General features: G+C 46.3%; 1 protein-coding gene across 2 annotated transcripts in view; it reads left to right on the top strand.

Moving 5' to 3' along the window:
* The window catches only part of NBEAL2 (neurobeachin like 2), a 142,620-nt gene that overhangs the window by 88,742 nt on the left and 34,379 nt on the right, over positions 1–19,499 (top strand). For both annotated transcript variants that reach the window (XM_072154529.1, XM_072154528.1), the window contains 6 exons: positions 14,984–15,137; positions 16,807–16,965; positions 17,656–17,815; positions 17,894–17,982; positions 18,077–18,748; positions 19,250–19,425. In XM_072154529.1, the coding sequence (XP_072010630.1) occupies positions 14,984–15,137; positions 16,807–16,965; positions 17,656–17,815; positions 17,894–17,982; positions 18,077–18,748; positions 19,250–19,425 (1,410 nt within the window). The remainder of the gene's footprint in view (positions 1–14,983; positions 15,138–16,806; positions 16,966–17,655; positions 17,816–17,893; positions 17,983–18,076; positions 18,749–19,249; positions 19,426–19,499) is intronic.

The raw sequence follows: 19,499 nt of genomic DNA, 5'->3' as shown, positions 1-19,499 counted from the left end.
TCTCCCCCTAGTGGTGGTGTATAATGTGTATGTAGTGATCTCCCCCTAGTGGTGGTGTATAATCTGTATGTAGTGATCTCCCCCTAGTGGTGGTGTATAATGTGTATGTAGTGATCTCCTCCTAGTGGTGGTGTATAATGTGTATGTAGTGATCTCCCCCTAGTGGTGGTGTATAATGTGTATGTAGTGATCTCCTCCTAGTGGTGGTGTATAATCTGTATGTAGTGATCTACTCCTAGTGGTGATGTATAATGTGTATGTAGTGATCTCCCCCTAGTGGTGGTGTATAATGTGTATGTAGTGATCTCCCCCTAGTGGTGGTGTATAATGTGTATGTAGTGATCTCCCCCTAGTGGTGTTGTGTAATCTGTATGTAGTGATCTCCCCCTAGTGGTGGTGTATTATATGTATGTAGTGATCTCCCCCTAGTGGTGGTGTATAATGTGTATGTAGTGATCTCCCCCTAGTGGTGTTGTGTAATCTGTATGTAGTGATCTCCCCCTAGTGGTGGTGTATTATATGTATGTAGTGATCTCCCCCTAGTGGTGGTGTATAATCTGTATGTAGTGATCTCCCCCTAGTGGTGGTGTATAATCTGTATGTAGTGATCTCCCCCTAGTGGTGGTGTATAATGTGTATGTAGTGATCTCCTCCTAGTGGTGGTGTATAATGTGTATGTAGTGATCTCCTCCTAGTGGTGGTGTATAATGTGTATGTAGTGATCTCCTCCTAGTGGTGGTGTATAATGTGTATGTAGTGATCTCCTCCTAGTGGTGGTGTATAATGTGTATGTAGTGATCTCCCCCTAGTGGTGGTGTATAATGTGTATGTAGTGATCTCCCCCTAGTGGTGGTGTATAATGTGTATGTAGTGATCTCCTCCTAGTGGTGGTGTATAATGTGTATGTAGTGATCTCCTCCTAGTGGTGGTGTATAATGTGTATGTAGTGATCTCCCCCTAGTGGTGGTGTATAATCTGTATGTAGTGATCTCCTCCTAGTGGTGGTGTATAATCTGTATGTAGTGATCTCCCCCTAGTGGTGGTGTATTATATGTATGTAGTGATCTCCCCCTAGTGGTGGTGTATAATGTGTATGTAGTGATCTCCTCCTAGTGGTGGTGTATAATGTGTATGTAGTGATCTCCTCCTAGTGGTGGTGTATAATGTGTATGTAGTGATCTCCTCCTAGTGGTGGTGTATAATCTGTATGTAGTGATCTCCTCCTAGTGGTGGTGTATAATCTGTATGTAGTGATCTCCCCCTAGTGGTGGTGTATAATGTGTATGTGGTGATCTCCTCCTAGTGGTGGTGTATAATCTGTATGTAGTGATCTCCTCCTAGTGGTGGTGTATAATCTGTATGTAGTGATCTCCTCCTAGTGGTGGTGTATAATGTGTATGTAGTGATCTCCTCCTAGTGGTGGTGTATAATGTGTATGTAGTGATCTCCCCCTAGTGGTGGTGTATAATGTGTATGTAGTGATCTCCTCCTAGTGGTGGTGTATAATCTGTATGTAGTGATCTCCTCCTAGTGGTGGTGTATAATCTGTATGTAGTGATCTCCTCCTAGTGGTGATGTATAATCTGTATGTAGTGATCTCCCCCTAGTGGTGGTGTATAATGTGTATGTAGTGATCTCCCCCTAGTGGTGGTGTATAATCTGTATGTAGTGATCTCCTCCTAGTGGTGGTGTATAATCTGTATGTAGTGATCTCCTAGTGGTGATGTATAATCTGTATGTAGTGATCTCCCCCTAGTGGTGGTGTATAATGTGTATGTAGTGATCTCCTCCTAGTGGTGGTGTATAATGTGTATGTAGTGATCTCCTCCTAGTGGTGGTGTATAATCTGTATGTAGTGATCTCCCCCTAGTGGTGGTGTATAATCTGTATGTAGTGATCTCCTCCTAGTGGTGGTGTATAATCTGTATGTAGTGATATCCCCTAGTGGTGGTGTATAATGTGTATGTAGTGATCTCCCCCTAGTGGTGGTGTATAATGTGTATGTAGTGAGCTCCCCCTAGTGGTGGTGTATAATCTGTATGTAGTGATCTCCCCCTAGTGGTGGTGTATAATGTGTATGTAGTGATCTCCTCCTAGTGGTGGTGTATAATGTGTATGTAGTGATCTCCTCCTAGTGGTGGTGTATAATGTGTATGTAGTGATCTCCTCCTAGTGGTGATGTATAATGTGTATGTAGTGATCTCCCCCTAGTGGTGGTGTATAATCTGTATGTAGTGAGCTCCTCCTAGTGGTGGTGTATAATCTGTATGTAGTGATCTCCCCCTAGTGGTGGTGTATAATGTGTATGTAGTGAGCTCCCCCTAGTGGTGGTGTATAATGTGTATGTAGTGAGCTCCCCCTAGTGGTGGTGTATAATGTGTATGTAGTGAGCTCCCCCTAGTGGTGGTGTATAATCTGTATGTAGTGATCTCCCCCTAGTGGTGGTGTATAATGTGTATGTAGTGATCTCCTCCTAGTGGTGGTGTATAATCTGTATGTAGTGATCTCCCCATAGTGGTGGTGTATAATGTGTATGTAGTGATCTCCCCCTAGTGGTGGTGTATAATCTGTATGTAGTGATCTCCCCCTAGTGGTGGTGTATAATGTGTATGTAGTGAGCTCCCCCTAGTGGTGGTGTATAATGTGTATGTAGTGATCTCCCCCTAGTGGTGGTGTATAATGTGTATGTAGTGATCTCCCCCTAGTGGTGGTGTATAATGTGTATGTAGTGATCTCCCCCTAGTGGTGGTGTATAATGTGTATGTAGTGAGCTCCCCCTAGTGGTGGTGTATAATCTGTATGTAGTGATCTCCCCCTAGTGGTGGTGTATAATGTGTATGTAGTGAGCTCCTCCTAGTGGTGGCGTATAATCTGTATGTAGTGATCTTCCCCTAGTGGTGGTGTATAATCTGTATGTAGTGATCTCCCCCTAGTGGTGGTGTATAATCTGTATGTAGTGATCTCCCCCTAGTGGTGGTGTATAATCTGTATGTAGTGATCTCCCCCTAGTGGTGGTGTATAATCTGTATGTAGTGATCTCCCCCTAGTGGTGGTGTATAATCTGTATGTAGTGATCTCCTCCTAGTGGTGGTGTATAATGTGTATGTAGTGATCTCCCCCTAGTGTTGGTGTATAATCTGTATGTAGTGATCTCCTCCTAGTGGTGGTGTATAATGTGTATGTAGTGATCTCCTCCTAGTGGTGGTGTATAATGTGTATGTAGTGATCTCCCCCTAGTGGTGGTGTATAATGTGTATGTAGTGATCTCCTCCTAGTGGTGGTGTATAATCTGTATGTAGTGATCTCCTCCTAGTGGTGGTGTATAATCTGTATGTAGTGATCTCCCCCTAGTGGTGGTGTATAATCTGTATGTAGTGATCTCCTCCTAGTGGTGGTGTATAATCTGTATGTAGTGATATCCCCTAGTGGTGGTGTATAATGTGTATGTAGTGATCTCCCCCTAGTGGTGGTGTATAATGTGTATGTAGTGAGCTCCCCCTAGTGGTGGTGTATAATCTGTATGTAGTGATCTCCCCCTAGTGGTGGTGTATAATGTGTATGTAGTGATCTCCTCCTAGTGGTGGTGTATAATCTGTATGTAGTGATCTCCTCCTAGTGGTGGTGTGTATTCTGTATGTAGTGATCTCCCCCTAGTGGTGGTGTATAATGTGTATGTAGTGATCTCCTCCTAGTGGTGGTGTATAATCTGTATGTAGTGATCTCCCCCTAGTGGTGGTGTATAATATGTATGTAGTGATCTCCCCCTAGTGTTGGTGTATAATCTGTATGTAGTGAGCTCCCCCTAGTGGTGGTGTATAATGTGTATGTAGTGAGCTCCCCCTAGTGGTGGTGTATAATCTGTATGTAGTGATCTCCCCCTAGTGGTGGTGTATAATGTGTATGTAGTGAGCTCCCCCTAGTGGTGGTGTATAATGTGTATGTAGTGATCTCCTCCTAGTGGTGGTGTATAATGTGTATGTAGTGATCTCCTCCTAGTGGTGGTGTATAATGTGTATGTAGTGATCTCCCCCTAGTGGTGGTGTATAATGTGTATGTAGTGATCTCCTCCTAGTGGTGGTGTATAATGTGTATGTAGTGATCTCCCCCTAGTGGTGGTGTATAATGTGTATGTAGTGATCTCCTCCTAGTGGTGGTATATAATCTGTATGTAGTGATCTCCCCCTAGTGGTGGTGTATAATGTGTATGTAGTGATCTCCTCCTAGTGGTGGTGTATAATCTGTATGTAGTGATCTCCCCCTAGTGGTGGTGTATAATCTGTATGTAGTGATCTCCCCCTAGTGGTGGTGTATAATGTGTATGTAGTGATCTCCTCCTAGTGGTGGTGTATAATGTGTATGTAGTGATCTCCCCCTAGTGGTGGTGTATAATCTGTATGTAGTGATCTCCTCCTAGTGGTGGTGTATAATGTGTATGTAGTGATCTCCCCCTAGTGGTGGTGTATAATCTGTATGAAGTGATCTCCTCCTAGTGGTGGTGTATAATCTGTATGTGGTGATCTCCCCCTAGTGGTGGTGTATAATCTGTATGAAGTGATCTCCTCCTAGTGGTGGTGTATAATGTGTATGTAGTGATCTCCTCCTAGTGGTGGTGTATAATGTGTATGTAGTGATCTCCCCCTAGTGGTGGTGTATAATCTGTATGAAGTGATCTCCTCCTAGTGGTGGTGTATAATCTGTATGTAGTGATCTCCTCCTAGTGGTGGTGTATAATCTGTATGTGGTGATCTCCCCCTAGTGGTGGTGTATAATGTGTATGTAGTGATCTCCCCCTAGTGGTGGTGTATAATGTGTATGTAGTGATCTCCCCCTAGTGGTGGTGTATAATCTGTATGTAGTGATCTCCCCCTAGTGGTGGTGTATAATGTGTATGTAGTGATCTCCTCCTAGTGGTGGTGTATAATGTGTATGTAGTGATCTCCCCCTAGTGGTGGTGTATAATGTGTATGTAGTGATCTCCTCCTAGTGGTGGTGTATAATCTGTATGTAGTGATCTACTCCTAGTGGTGATGTATAATGTGTATGTAGTGATCTCCCCCTAGTGGTGGTGTATAATGTGTATGTAGTGATCTCCCCCTAGTGGTGGTGTATAATGTGTATGTAGTGATCTCCCCCTAGTGGTGTTGTGTAATCTGTATGTAGTGATCTCCCCCTAGTGGTGGTGTATTATATGTATGTAGTGATCTCCCCCTAGTGGTGGTGTATAATGTGTATGTAGTGATCTCCCCCTAGTGGTGTTGTGTAATCTGTATGTAGTGATCTCCCCCTAGTGGTGGTGTATTATATGTATGTAGTGATCTCCCCCTAGTGGTGGTGTATAATCTGTATGTAGTGATCTCCCCCTAGTGGTGGTGTATAATCTGTATGTAGTGATCTCCCCCTAGTGGTGGTGTATAATGTGTATGTAGTGATCTCCTCCTAGTGGTGGTGTATAATGTGTATGTAGTGATCTCCTCCTAGTGGTGGTGTATAATGTGTATGTAGTGATCTCCTCCTAGTGGTGGTGTATAATGTGTATGTAGTGATCTCCTCCTAGTGGTGGTGTATAATGTGTATGTAGTGATCTCCCCCTAGTGGTGGTGTATAATGTGTATGTAGTGATCTCCCCCTAGTGGTGGTGTATAATGTGTATGTAGTGATCTCCTCCTAGTGGTGGTGTATAATGTGTATGTAGTGATCTCCTCCTAGTGGTGGTGTATAATGTGTATGTAGTGATCTCCCCCTAGTGGTGGTGTATAATCTGTATGTAGTGATCTCCTCCTAGTGGTGGTGTATAATCTGTATGTAGTGATCTCCCCCTAGTGGTGGTGTATTATATGTATGTAGTGATCTCCCCCTAGTGGTGGTGTATAATGTGTATGTAGTGATCTCCTCCTAGTGGTGGTGTATAATGTGTATGTAGTGATCTCCTCCTAGTGGTGGTGTATAATGTGTATGTAGTGATCTCCTCCTAGTGGTGGTGTATAATCTGTATGTAGTGATCTCCTCCTAGTGGTGGTGTATAATCTGTATGTAGTGATCTCCCCCTAGTGGTGGTGTATAATGTGTATGTGGTGATCTCCTCCTAGTGGTGGTGTATAATCTGTATGTAGTGATCTCCTCCTAGTGGTGGTGTATAATCTGTATGTAGTGATCTCCTCCTAGTGGTGGTGTATAATGTGTATGTAGTGATCTCCTCCTAGTGGTGGTGTATAATGTGTATGTAGTGATCTCCCCCTAGTGGTGGTGTATAATGTGTATGTAGTGATCTCCTCCTAGTGGTGGTGTATAATCTGTATGTAGTGATCTCCTCCTAGTGGTGGTGTATAATCTGTATGTAGTGATCTCCTCCTAGTGGTGATGTATAATCTGTATGTAGTGATCTCCCCCTAGTGGTGGTGTATAATGTGTATGTAGTGATCTCCCCCTAGTGGTGGTGTATAATCTGTATGTAGTGATCTCCTCCTAGTGGTGGTGTATAATCTGTATGTAGTGATCTCCTAGTGGTGATGTATAATCTGTATGTAGTGATCTCCCCCTAGTGGTGGTGTATAATGTGTATGTAGTGATCTCCTCCTAGTGGTGGTGTATAATGTGTATGTAGTGATCTCCTCCTAGTGGTGGTGTATAATCTGTATGTAGTGATCTCCCCCTAGTGGTGGTGTATAATCTGTATGTAGTGATCTCCTCCTAGTGGTGGTGTATAATCTGTATGTAGTGATATCCCCTAGTGGTGGTGTATAATGTGTATGTAGTGATCTCCCCCTAGTGGTGGTGTATAATGTGTATGTAGTGAGCTCCCCCTAGTGGTGGTGTATAATCTGTATGTAGTGATCTCCCCCTAGTGGTGGTGTATAATGTGTATGTAGTGATCTCCTCCTAGTGGTGGTGTATAATGTGTATGTAGTGATCTCCTCCTAGTGGTGGTGTATAATGTGTATGTAGTGATCTCCTCCTAGTGGTGATGTATAATGTGTATGTAGTGATCTCCCCCTAGTGGTGGTGTATAATCTGTATGTAGTGAGCTCCTCCTAGTGGTGGTGTATAATCTGTATGTAGTGATCTCCCCCTAGTGGTGGTGTATAATGTGTATGTAGTGAGCTCCCCCTAGTGGTGGTGTATAATGTGTATGTAGTGAGCTCCCCCTAGTGGTGGTGTATAATGTGTATGTAGTGAGCTCCCCCTAGTGGTGGTGTATAATCTGTATGTAGTGATCTCCCCCTAGTGGTGGTGTATAATGTGTATGTAGTGATCTCCTCCTAGTGGTGGTGTATAATCTGTATGTAGTGATCTCCCCCTAGTGGTGGTGTATAATGTGTATGTAGTGATCTCCCCCTAGTGGTGGTGTATAATCTGTATGTAGTGATCTCCCCCTAGTGGTGGTGTATAATGTGTATGTAGTGAGCTCCCCCTAGTGGTGGTGTATAATGTGTATGTAGTGATCTCCCCCTAGTGGTGGTGTATAATGTGTATGTAGTGATCTCCCCCTAGTGGTGGTGTATAATGTGTATGTAGTGATCTCCCCCTAGTGGTGGTGTATAATGTGTATGTAGTGAGCTCCCCCTAGTGGTGGTGTATAATCTGTATGTAGTGATCTCCCCCTAGTGGTGGTGTATAATGTGTATGTAGTGAGCTCCTCCTAGTGGTGGCGTATAATCTGTATGTAGTGATCTTCCCCTAGTGGTGGTGTATAATCTGTATGTAGTGATCTCCCCCTAGTGGTGGTGTATAATCTGTATGTAGTGATCTCCCCCTAGTGGTGGTGTATAATCTGTATGTAGTGATCTCCCCCTAGTGGTGGTGTATAATCTGTATGTAGTGATCTCCTCCTAGTGGTGGTGTATAATGTGTATGTAGTGATCTCCCCCTAGTGTTGGTGTATAATCTGTATGTAGTGATCTCCTCCTAGTGGTGGTGTATAATGTGTATGTAGTGATCTCCTCCTAGTGGTGGTGTATAATGTGTATGTAGTGATCTCCCCCTAGTGGTGGTGTATAATGTGTATGTAGTGATCTCCTCCTAGTGGTGGTGTATAATCTGTATGTAGTGATCTCCTCCTAGTGGTGGTGTATAATCTGTATGTAGTGATCTCCCCCTAGTGGTGGTGTATAATCTGTATGTAGTGATCTCCTCCTAGTGGTGGTGTATAATCTGTATGTAGTGATATCCCCTAGTGGTGGTGTATAATGTGTATGTAGTGATCTCCCCCTAGTGGTGGTGTATAATGTGTATGTAGTGAGCTCCCCCTAGTGGTGGTGTATAATCTGTATGTAGTGATCTCCCCCTAGTGGTGGTGTATAATGTGTATGTAGTGATCTCCTCCTAGTGGTGGTGTATAATCTGTATGTAGTGATCTCCTCCTAGTGGTGGTGTGTATTCTGTATGTAGTGATCTCCCCCTAGTGGTGGTGTATAATGTGTATGTAGTGATCTCCTCCTAGTGGTGGTGTATAATCTGTATGTAGTGATCTCCCCCTAGTGGTGGTGTATAATATGTATGTAGTGATCTCCCCCTAGTGTTGGTGTATAATCTGTATGTAGTGAGCTCCCCCTAGTGGTGGTGTATAATGTGTATGTAGTGAGCTCCCCCTAGTGGTGGTGTATAATCTGTATGTAGTGATCTCCCCCTAGTGGTGGTGTATAATGTGTATGTAGTGAGCTCCTCCTAGTGGTGGCGTATAATCTGTATGTAGTGATCTTCCCCTAGTGGTGGTGTATAATCTGTATGTAGTGATCTCCCCCTAGTGGTGGTGTATAATCTGTATGTAGTGATCTCCCCCTAGTGGTGGTGTATAATCTGTATGTAGTGATCTCCCCCTAGTGGTGGTGTATAATCTGTATGTAGTGATCTCCCCCTAGTGGTGGTGTATAATCTGTATGTAGTGATCTCCTCCTAGTGGTGGTGTATAATGTGTATGTAGTGATCTCCCCCTAGTGTTGGTGTATAATCTGTATGTAGTGATCTCCTCCTAGTGGTGGTGTATAATGTGTATGTAGTGATCTCCTCCTAGTGGTGGTGTATAATGTGTATGTAGTGATCTCCCCCTAGTGGTGGTGTATAATGTGTATGTAGTGATCTCCTCCTAGTGGTGGTGTATAATCTGTATGTAGTGATCTCCTCCTAGTGGTGGTGTATAATCTGTATGTAGTGATCTCCCCCTAGTGGTGGTGTATAATCTGTATGTAGTGATCTCCTCCTAGTGGTGGTGTATAATCTGTATGTAGTGATATCCCCTAGTGGTGGTGTATAATGTGTATGTAGTGATCTCCCCCTAGTGGTGGTGTATAATGTGTATGTAGTGAGCTCCCCCTAGTGGTGGTGTATAATCTGTTTGTAGTGATCTCCCCCTAGTGGTGGTGTATAATGTGTATGTAGTGATCTCCTCCTAGTGGTGGTGTATAATCTGTATGTAGTGATCTCCTCCTAGTGGTGGTGTGTATTCTGTATGTAGTGATCTCCCCCTAGTGGTGGTGTATAATGTGTATGTAGTGATCTCCTCCTAGTGGTGGTGTATAATCTGTATGTAGTGATCTCCCCCTAGTGGTGGTGTATAATATGTATGTAGTGATCTCCCCCTAGTGTTGGTGTATAATCTGTATGTAGTGAGCTCCCCCTAGTGGTGGTGTATAATCTGTATGTAGTGAGCTCCCCCTAGTGGTGGTGTATAATGTGTATGTAGTGATCTCCCCCTAGTGGTGGTGTATAATCTGTATGTAGTGATCTCCCCCTAGTGGTGGTGTATAATGTGTATGTAGTGATCTCCCCCTAGTGGTGGTGTATAATCTGTATGTAGTGATCTCCCCCTAGTGGTGGTGTATAATGTGTATGTAGTGATCTCCCCCTAGTGGTGGTGTATAATGTGTATGTAGTGAGCTCCCCCTAGTGGTGGTGTATAATGTGTATGTAGTGATCTCCCCCTAGTGGTGGTGTATAATGTGTATGTAGTGATCTCCCCCTAGTGGTGGTGTATAATGTGTATGTAGTGATCTCCCCCTAGTGGTGGTGTATAATGTGTATGTAGTGATCTCCTCCTAGTGGTGGTGTATAATGTGTATGTAGTGATCTCCTCCTAGTGGTGGTGTATAATGTGTATGTAGTGATCTCCTCCTAGTGGTGGTATATAATCTGTATGTAGTGATCTCCCCCTAGTGGTGGTGTATAATGTGTATGTAGTGATCTCCTCCTAGTGGTGGTGTATAATCTGTATGTAGTGATCTCCCCCTAGTGGTGGTGTATAATCTGTATGTAGTGATCTCCCCCTAGTGGTGGTGTATAATGTGTATGTAGTGATCTCCTCCTAGTGGTGGTGTATAATGTGTATGTAGTGATCTCCCCCTAGTGGTGGTGTATAATCTGTATGAAGTGATCTCCTCCTAGTGGTGGTGTATAATGTGTATGTAGTGATCTCCCCCTAGTGGTGGTGTATAATCTGTATGTAGTGATCTCCCCCTAGTGGTGGTGTATAATCTGTATGTAGTGATCTCCCCCTAGTGGTGGTGTATAATCTGTATGTAGTGATCTCCCCCTAGTGGTGGTGTATAATCTGTATGTAGTGATCTCCTCCTAGTGGTGGTGTATAATCTGTATGTAGTGATATCCCCCTAGTGGTGGTGTATAATCTGTATGTAGTGATCTCCTCCTAGTGGTGGTGTATAATCTGTATGTAGTGATATCCCCCTAGTGGTGGTGTATAATCTGTATCTATTGAGCTCCTCCTAGTGGTGGTGTATAATCTGTATGTAGTGATCTCCCCCTAGTGGTGGTGTATAATCTGTATGTAGTGATCTCCTCCTAGTGGTGGTGTATAATCTGTATGTAGTGATATCCCCCTAGTGGTGGTGTATAATCTGTATGTAGTGATCTCCTCCTAGTGGTGGTGTATAATCTGTATGTAGTGATATCCCCCTAGTGGTGGTGTATAATCTGTATCTATTGAGCTCCTCCTAGTGGTGGTGTATAATCTGTATGTAGTGATCTCCTCCTAGTGGTGGTGTATAATGTGTATGTAGTGATCTCCTCCTAGTGGTGGTGTATAATGTGTATGTAGTGATCTCCCCCTAGTGGTGGTGTATAATGTGTATGTAGTGATCTCCTCCAAGTGGTGGTGTATAATGTGTATGTAGTGATCTCCCCCTAGTGGTGGTGTATAATCTGTATGTAGTGATCTCCTCCTAGTGGTGGTGTATAATGTGTATGTAGTGATCTCCCCCTAGTGGTGGTGTATAATCTGTATGTAGTGATCTCCTCCTAGTGGTGGTGTATAATCTGTATGTAGTGATCTCCCCCTAGTGGTGGTGTATAATGTGTATGTAGTGATCTCCCCCTAGTGGTGGTGTATAATCTGTATGTAGTGATCTCCTCCTAGTGGTGGTGTATAATCTGTATGTAGTGATCTCCTCCTAGTGGTGATGTATAATGTGTATGTAGTGAGCTCCTCTTAGTGGTGGTGTATAATGTGTATGTAGTGATCTCCCCCTAGTGGTGGTGTATAATCTGTATGTAGTGATCTCCCCCTAGTGGTGGTGTATAATGTGTATGTAGTGATCTCCCCCTAGTGGTGGTGTATAATCTGTATGTAGTGAGCTCCCCCTAGTGGTGGTGTATAATGTGTATGTAGTGATCTCCCCCTAGTGGTGGTGTATAATCTGTATGTAGTGATCTCCTCCTAGTGGTGGTGTATAATCTGTATGTAGTGATCTCCCCCTAGTGGTGGTGTATAATCTGTATGTAGTGATCTCCCCCTAGTGGTGGTGTATAATCTGTATGTAGTGATCTCCCCCTAGTGGTGGTGTATAATCTGTATGTAGTGATCTCCCCCTAGTGGTGGTGTATAATCTGTATGTAGTGATCTCCTCCTAGTGGTGGTGTATAATCTGTATGTAGTGATCTCCCCCTAGTGGTGGTGTATAATCTGTATGTAGTGATCTCCCCCTAGTGGTGGTGTATAATGTGTATGTAGTGATCTCCCCCTAGTGGTGGTGTATAATCTGTATGTAGTGAGCTCCCCCTAGTGGTGGTGTATAATGTGTATGTAGTGATCTCCCCCTAGTGGTGGTGTATAATCTGTATGTAGTGATCTCCTCCTAGTGGTGGTGTATAATCTGTATGTAGTGATCTCCCCCTAGTGGTGGTGTATAATCTGTATGTAGTGATCTCCCCCTAGTGGTGGTGTATAATCTGTATGTAGTGATCTCCCCCTAGTGGTGGTGTATAATCTGTATGTAGTGATCTCCCCCTAGTGGTGGTGTATAATGTGTATGTAGTGATCTCCTCCTAGTGGTGGTGTATAATGTGTATGTAGTGATCTCCCCCTTGTGGTGGTGTATAATCTGTATGTAGTGATCTCCCCCTAGTGGTGGTGTATAATCTGTATGTAGTGATCTCCTCCTAGTGGTGGTGTATAATGTGTATGTAGTGATCTCCTCCTAGTGGTGTATGTATAATGTGTATGTAGTGATCTCCCCCTAGTGGTGGTGTATAATCTGTATGTAGTGATCTCCCCCTAGTGGTGGTGTATAATGTGTATGTAGTGATCTCCCCCTTGTGGTGGTGTATAATCTGTATGTAGTGATCTCCCCCTAGTGGTGGTGTATAATGTGTATGTAGTGATCTCCTCCTAGTGGTGGTGTATAATGTGTATGTAGTGATCTCCTCCTAGTGGTGTATGTATAATGTGTATGTAGTGATCTCCCCCTAGTGGTGGTGTATAATCTGTATGTAGTGATCTCCTCCTAGTGGTGGTGTATAATCTGTATGTAGTGATCTCCCCCTAGTGGTGGTGTATAATGTGTATGTAGTGATCTCCCCCTAGTGGTGGTGTATAATCTGTATGTAGTGATCTCCTCCTAGTGGTGGTGTATAATCTGTATGTAGTGATCTCCTCCTAGTGGTGATGTATAATGTGTATGTAGTGAGCTCCTCTTAGTGGTGGTGTATAATGTGTATGTAGTGATCTCCCCCTAGTGGTGGTGTATAATCTGTATGTAGTGATCTCCCCCTAGTGGTGGTGTATAATGTGTATGTAGTGATCTCCCCCTAGTGGTGGTGTATAATCTGTATGTAGTGAGCTCCCCCTAGTGGTGGTGTATAATGTGTATGTAGTGATCTCCCCCTAGTGGTGGTGTATAATCTGTATGTAGTGATCTCCTCCTAGTGGTGGTGTATAATCTGTATGTAGTGATCTCCCCCTAGTGGTGGTGTATAATCTGTATGTAGTGATCTCCCCCTAGTGGTGGTGTATAATCTGTATGTAGTGATCTCCCCCTAGTGGTGGTGTATAATCTGTATGTAGTCATCTCCCCCTAGTGGTGGTGTATAATCTGTATGTAGTGATCTCCTCCTAGTGGTGGTGTATAATCTGTATGTAGTGATCTCCCCCTAGTGGTGGTGTATAATCTGTATGTAGTGATCTCCCCCTAGTGGTGGTGTATAATGTGTATGTAGTGATCTCCCCCTAGTGGTGGTGTATAATCTGTATGTAGTGAGCTCCCCCTAGTGGTGGTGTATAATGTGTATGTAGTGATCTCCCCCTAGTGGTGGTGTATAATCTGTATGTAGTGATCTCCTCCTAGTGGTGGTGTATAATCTGTATGTAGTGATCTCCCCCTAGTGGTGGTGTATAATCTGTATGTAGTGATCTCCCCCTAGTGGTGGTGTATAATCTGTATGTAGTGATCTCCCCCTAGTGGTGGTGTATAATCTGTATGTAGTGATCTCCCCCTAGTGGTGGTGTATAATGTGTATGTAGTGATCTCCTCCTAGTGGTGGTGTATAATGTGTATGTAGTGATCTCCCCCTAGTGGTGGTGTATAATCTGTATGTAGTGATCTCCCCCTAGTGGTGGTGTATAATCTGTATGTAGTGATCTCCTCCTAGTGGTGGTGTATAATGTGTATGTAGTGATCTCCCCCTAGTGGTGGTGTATAATCTGTATGTAGTGATCTCCTCCTAGTGGTGGTGTATAATCTGTATGTAGTGATCTCCCCCTAGTGGTGGTGTATAATGTGTATGTAGTGATCTCCCCCTAGTGGTGGTGTATAATCTGTATGTAGTGATCTCCTCCTAGTGGTGGTGTATAATCTGTATGTAGTGATCTCCTCCTAGTGGTGATGTATAATGTGTATGTAGTGAGCTCCTCTTAGTGGTGGTGTATAATGTGTATGTAGTGATCTCCCCCTAGTGGTGGTGTATAATCTGTATGTAGTGATCTCCCCCTAGTGGTGGTGTATAATGTGTATGTAGTGATCTCCCCCTAGTGGTGGTGTATAATCTGTATGTAGTGAGCTCCCCCTAGTGGTGGTGTATAATGTGTATGTAGTGATCTCCCCCTAGTGGTGGTGTATAATCTGTATGTAGTGATCTCCTCCTAGTGGTGGTGTATAATCTGTATGTAGTGATCTCCCCCTAGTGGTGGTGTATAATCTGTATGTAGTGATCTCCCCCTAGTGGTGGTGTATAATCTGTATGTAGTGATCTCCCCCTAGTGGTGGTGTATAATCTGTATGTAGTGATCTCCCCCTAGTGGTGGTGTATAATCTGTATGTAGTGATCTCCTCCTAGTGGTGGTGTATAATCTGTATGTAGTGATCTCCCCCTAGTGGTGGTGTATAATCTGTATGTAGTGATCTCCCCCTAGTGGTGGTGTATAATGTGTATGTAGTGATCTCCCCCTAGTGGTGGTGTATAATCTGTATGTAGTGAGCTCCCCCTAGTGGTGGTGTATAATGTGTATGTAGTGATCTCCCCCTAGTGGTGGTGTATAATCTGTATGTAGTGATCTCCTCCTAGTGGTGGTGTATAATCTGTATGTAGTGATCTCCCCCTAGTGGTGGTGTATAATCTGTATGTAGTGATCTCCCCCTAGTGGTGGTGTATAATCTGTATGTAGTGATCTCCCCCTAGTGGTGGTGTATAATGTGTATGTAGTGATCTCCCCCTAGTGGTGGTGTATAATCTGTATGTAGTGAGTTTTTTTATGCTATTGCAGGACACAGAAGGAGGAGCAGATTACTGGAGACAATGTGAAGACTGTGCAGATGTCCCTCTTCACATTAACAAAGGAATTCCTCTGCAAGAACCTGTGTCCTGAGGATCTGCACATCGTACTGAACTACATGGTGTCTGTGAATGACGAGGAGCAGGTAACGTATCTCAGAGTTGAATCAGAATAGTGAGTGCAGCTCTGGGGTATAATACAGAATGTAACTCAGGATCAGTACAGGATAAGTAATGTCATGTATGTACACAGTGACTGCACCAGCAGCAGAATAGTGAGTGCAGCTCTGGGGTATAATACAGGATGTAACTCAGGATCAGTACAGGATAAGTAATGTCATGTATGTACAGTGACTGCACCAGCAGCAGAATAGTGAGTGCAGCTCTGGGGTATAATACAGGATGTAACTCAGGATCAGTACAGGATAAGTAATGTCATGTATGTACACAGTGACTGCACCAGCAGCAGAATAGTGAGTGCAGCTCTGGGGTATAATACAGGATGTAACTCAGGATCAGTACAGGATAAGTAATGTCATGTATGTACACAGTGACTGCTCCAGCAGCAGAATAGTGAGTGCAGCTCTGGGGTATAATACAGGATGTAACTCAGGATCAGTACAGGATAAGTAATGTCATGTATGTACACAGTGACTGCACCAGCAGCAGAATAGTGAGTGCAGCTCTGGAGTATAATACAGGATGTAACTCAGGATCAGTACAGGATAAGTAATGTCATGTATGTACACAGTGACTGCACCAGCAGCAGAATAGTGAGTGCAGCTCTGGAGTATAATACAGGATGTAACTCAGGATCAGTACAGGATAAGTAATGTCATGTATGTACACAGTGACTGCACCAGCAGCAGAATAGTGAGTGCAGCTCTGGGGTATAATACAGGATGTAACTCAGGATCAGTACAGGATAAGTAATGTCATGTATGTACACAGTGACTGCTCCAGCAGCAGAATAGTGAGTGCAGCTCTGGAGTATAATACAGGATGTAACTCAGGATCAGTACAGGATAAGTAATGTCATGTATATACAGTGACTGCACCAGCAGCAGAATAGTGAGTGCAGCTCTGGGGTATAATACAGGATGTAACTCAGGATCAGTACAGGATAAGTAATGTCATGTATGTACACAGTGACTGCACCAGCAGCAGAATAGTGAGTGCAGCTCTGGGGTATAATACAGGATGTAACTCAGGATCAGTACAGGATAAGTAATGTCATGTATGTACACAGTGACTGCACCAGCAGCAGAATAGTGAGTGCAGCTCTGGGGTATAATACAGGATGTAACTCAGGATCAGTACAGGATAAGTAATGTCATGTATGTACAGTGACTGCACCAGCAGCAGAATAGTGAGTGCAGCTCTGGGGTATAATACAGGATGTAACTCAGGATCAGTACAGGATAAGTAATGTCATGTATGTACAGTGACTGCACCAGCAGCAGAATAGTGAGTGCAGCTCTGGGGTATAATACAGGATGTAACTCAGGATCAGTACAGGATAAGTAATGTCATGCATGTACACAGTGACTGCACCAGCAGCAGAATAGTGAGTGCAGCTCTGGGGTATAATACAGGATGTAACTCAGGATCAGTACAGGATAAGTAATGTCATGTATGTACACAGTGACTGCACCAGCAGCAGCATAGTGAGTGCAGCTCTGGAGTATAATACAGGATGTAACTCAGGATCAGTACAGGATAAGTAATGTCATGTATGTACACAGTGACCGCACCAGCAGCAGAATAGTGAGTGCAGCTGTGGGGTATAATGCAGGACTGTGCTGTGTATTTCAGGTGTGTGGGGTGCTGGATGTCCTCCTCGGTCTGATGAGGGGTTACTCCGGGAATGAGCTTCTCTTCACTTTCCTCCTGGAACAAGGAAACGTTGAAATCTTCTATTTCCTTATTGCCCAGAAAAAGTTTTCTGATCAGTTGAGGGAAAAGGTTTTCAAGGTTGGTGTGACCTATTCCTGTCGGGACCCTGTGACGTCGGGGAGCGGGACCTTGTGACGCCGGGGAGCGGGACCTTGTGACGTCGGGGAGCGGGACCTTGTGACGTCGGGGAGCGGGACCTTGTGACGTCGGGGAGCGGGACCTTGTGACGTCGGGGAGCGGGACCTTGTGACGTCGGGGAGCGGGACCTTGTGACGTCGGGGAGCGGGACCTTGTGACGTCGGGGAGCGGGACCTTGTGACGCCGGGGAGCGGGACCTTGTGACGCCGGGGAGCGGGACCTTGTGACGCCGGGGAGCGGGACCTTGTGACGCCGGGGAGCGGGACCTTGTGACGCCGGGGAGCGGGACCTTGTGACGCCGGGGAGCGGGACCCTGTGACGTCGGGGAGCGGGACCCTGTGACGCCGGGGAGCGGGACCCTGTGACGCCGGGGAGCGGGACCCTGTGACGCCGGGGAGCGGGACCCTGTGACGCCGGGGAGCGGGACCTTGTGACGCCGGGGAGCGGGACCTTGTGACGCCGGGGAGCGGGACCCTGTGACGCCGGGGAGCGGGACCCTGTGACGCCGGGGAGCGGGACCTTGTGACGCCGGGGAGCGGGACCTTGTGACGCCGAGGAGCGGGACCTTGTGACGCCGGGGAGCGGGACCTTGAGCACATGGGGCGTCCCTGATGCGTCTTCCTTCTGCAGGTCCTGTATAAGCTGGTAAAGTATGAGAAGGTGGCGGAGCGCATGAAGCATCGGCTGAAGCTGAAGGACCTCGGTTACCAGGGTCTGGTCTCCTTCCTGAGCGATGTCCCGGTGTCCATGCTCCTCATCCGCTGCCTCTCTGAGCAGGTCCTGGGCTCCGGTAAGTTTCCTTGTTCCAGGATTGTTACTTTACTCCAGATGTTTTGTGGATGATATATTAGATGTTCCGTGTCTGTAGATGTGACTCCTAACTATAAGGATCTGCTCTCCGTGGTTTACCTGTCGCACAGGGCGGAGCTCCCGGTGAAGCTCGATGTTTGCCGTAAGGTTAGTAATAAGTCACACGATTGGTTAGTCCAATGACCACATGGCTCCAGGTCTCGGCCGCACCTGATACCGTACGTTGCGGTCTCTCCCACAGCTCTTCCACCTCATCTACTCCCAACAAGACATCGTCCGGCAGATCGCCAAGCAGATGGGATGGCAGGATATCCTGACCAAACTCTACATCAAGGAGTCGTACGAGTCCAGGCCCAGGAGCCTGAGCAGCCCCATGTACGGGGGCTGTGTGTGTCCTCTGAAGAGGATGGGCAGCAGTAAGGACGGGGAGTCAGTAGATCAGGCGGATCCCGATTCCGTCCTCCAGAACTTTGAGGCCCCGGACCTGGACTTCTCCGAAGGGTTCTCTGATCAGTCCATATCGCCGGCTGCCAGGGAGAAGACATTTCACACTTACAATTTCAAGTCCTTTGATTCCTCAGACCAAGCAAGTCACTCGTCTTCCAACATCATTGACGGGTCGGGGTCTGAAGACGGACCCCCCTATGACAACGTCTACCAGCCCCTCTCCCCCTACTCCATGTCTCCATTTGATCTGCGTTTGGATTTGGGAAGCGCCAGTTCTGCCATGACTGTGGAGAGTGGGAACCAGACACCAGTGAGCCAGCCGGGAACCCCCTCACCCCTGGAGACCTTCAAACCCTTCCCCGGGATGAGGACCAGGAAGAGCTCCAGCCTCTCCAATGTCCTGGATGAGAGCAGCTACCAGGAGACGCTGCCCAGTGACACCATCTCCAACACCAGTAACCCCCAGGCAAGAAAGCTCATTCCAGAAGTTCCCCCTACCTGCTGCGTCCCGCGTGGTGCCCTTTACCTGCTGCGTCCCACGTGGCGCCCTCTACCTGCTGCGCCCCGCCTGGCGCCCTCTACCTGGCCCGCACCGCGTGGCGCCCTCTACCTGGCCCGCGGAGCCGATTCCCCCACCACCTGCCGCGTCCCTCCCGGAGCCCCCCTCGCCTGCCGCGTCCCTCCCGGAGCCCCCCTCGCCTGCCGCGTCCCTCCCGGAGCCCCCCTCGCCTGCCGCGTCCTTCCCAGAGCCCCCCTCGCCTGCCGCGTCCCTCCCGGAGCCCCCCTCGCCTGCCGCGTCCCTCCCGGAGCCCCCCTCGCCTGCCGCGTCCCTCCCGGAGCCCCCCTCACCTGCCACATCACACCCGGAGCCCCCCTCACCTGCCGCGTCCCTCCCGGAGCCACCCTCACCTGCCACATCACACCCGGAGCCATCTCTTCTGTGTAATCCATTGTTTCTTTCCAGCAGACTCCTGAGGAAGAACTGTGCAATCTTCTCACCAACATCATCTTCTCCATCACCTGGAGGGGGGTGGAAGGTCAGGAGGACGCGGCCTGGAAGGAGCGGGGTCAAGTCTTCTCTGTCCTCACCAAGCTGGGATCGGCCTGTGAGCTGGTGAGACCCCCGGATGAGATCAAAAGGAGGTCAGTGAGTGAGAGTGCGGTGCATGAGGCTGCGGCACGTGTGACAGACCCTCACCAGCCTCGTCTCCTCGTCT

This window comes from Engystomops pustulosus, chromosome 5, assembly GCF_040894005.1.
Source record: "Engystomops pustulosus chromosome 5, aEngPut4.maternal, whole genome shotgun sequence".
Lineage (NCBI taxonomy): Eukaryota > Metazoa > Chordata > Amphibia > Anura > Leptodactylidae > Engystomops > Engystomops pustulosus.
The sequence above is the reverse complement of the archived record's forward strand: the minus strand, read 5'-3'. Positions and strand labels throughout refer to the sequence as shown.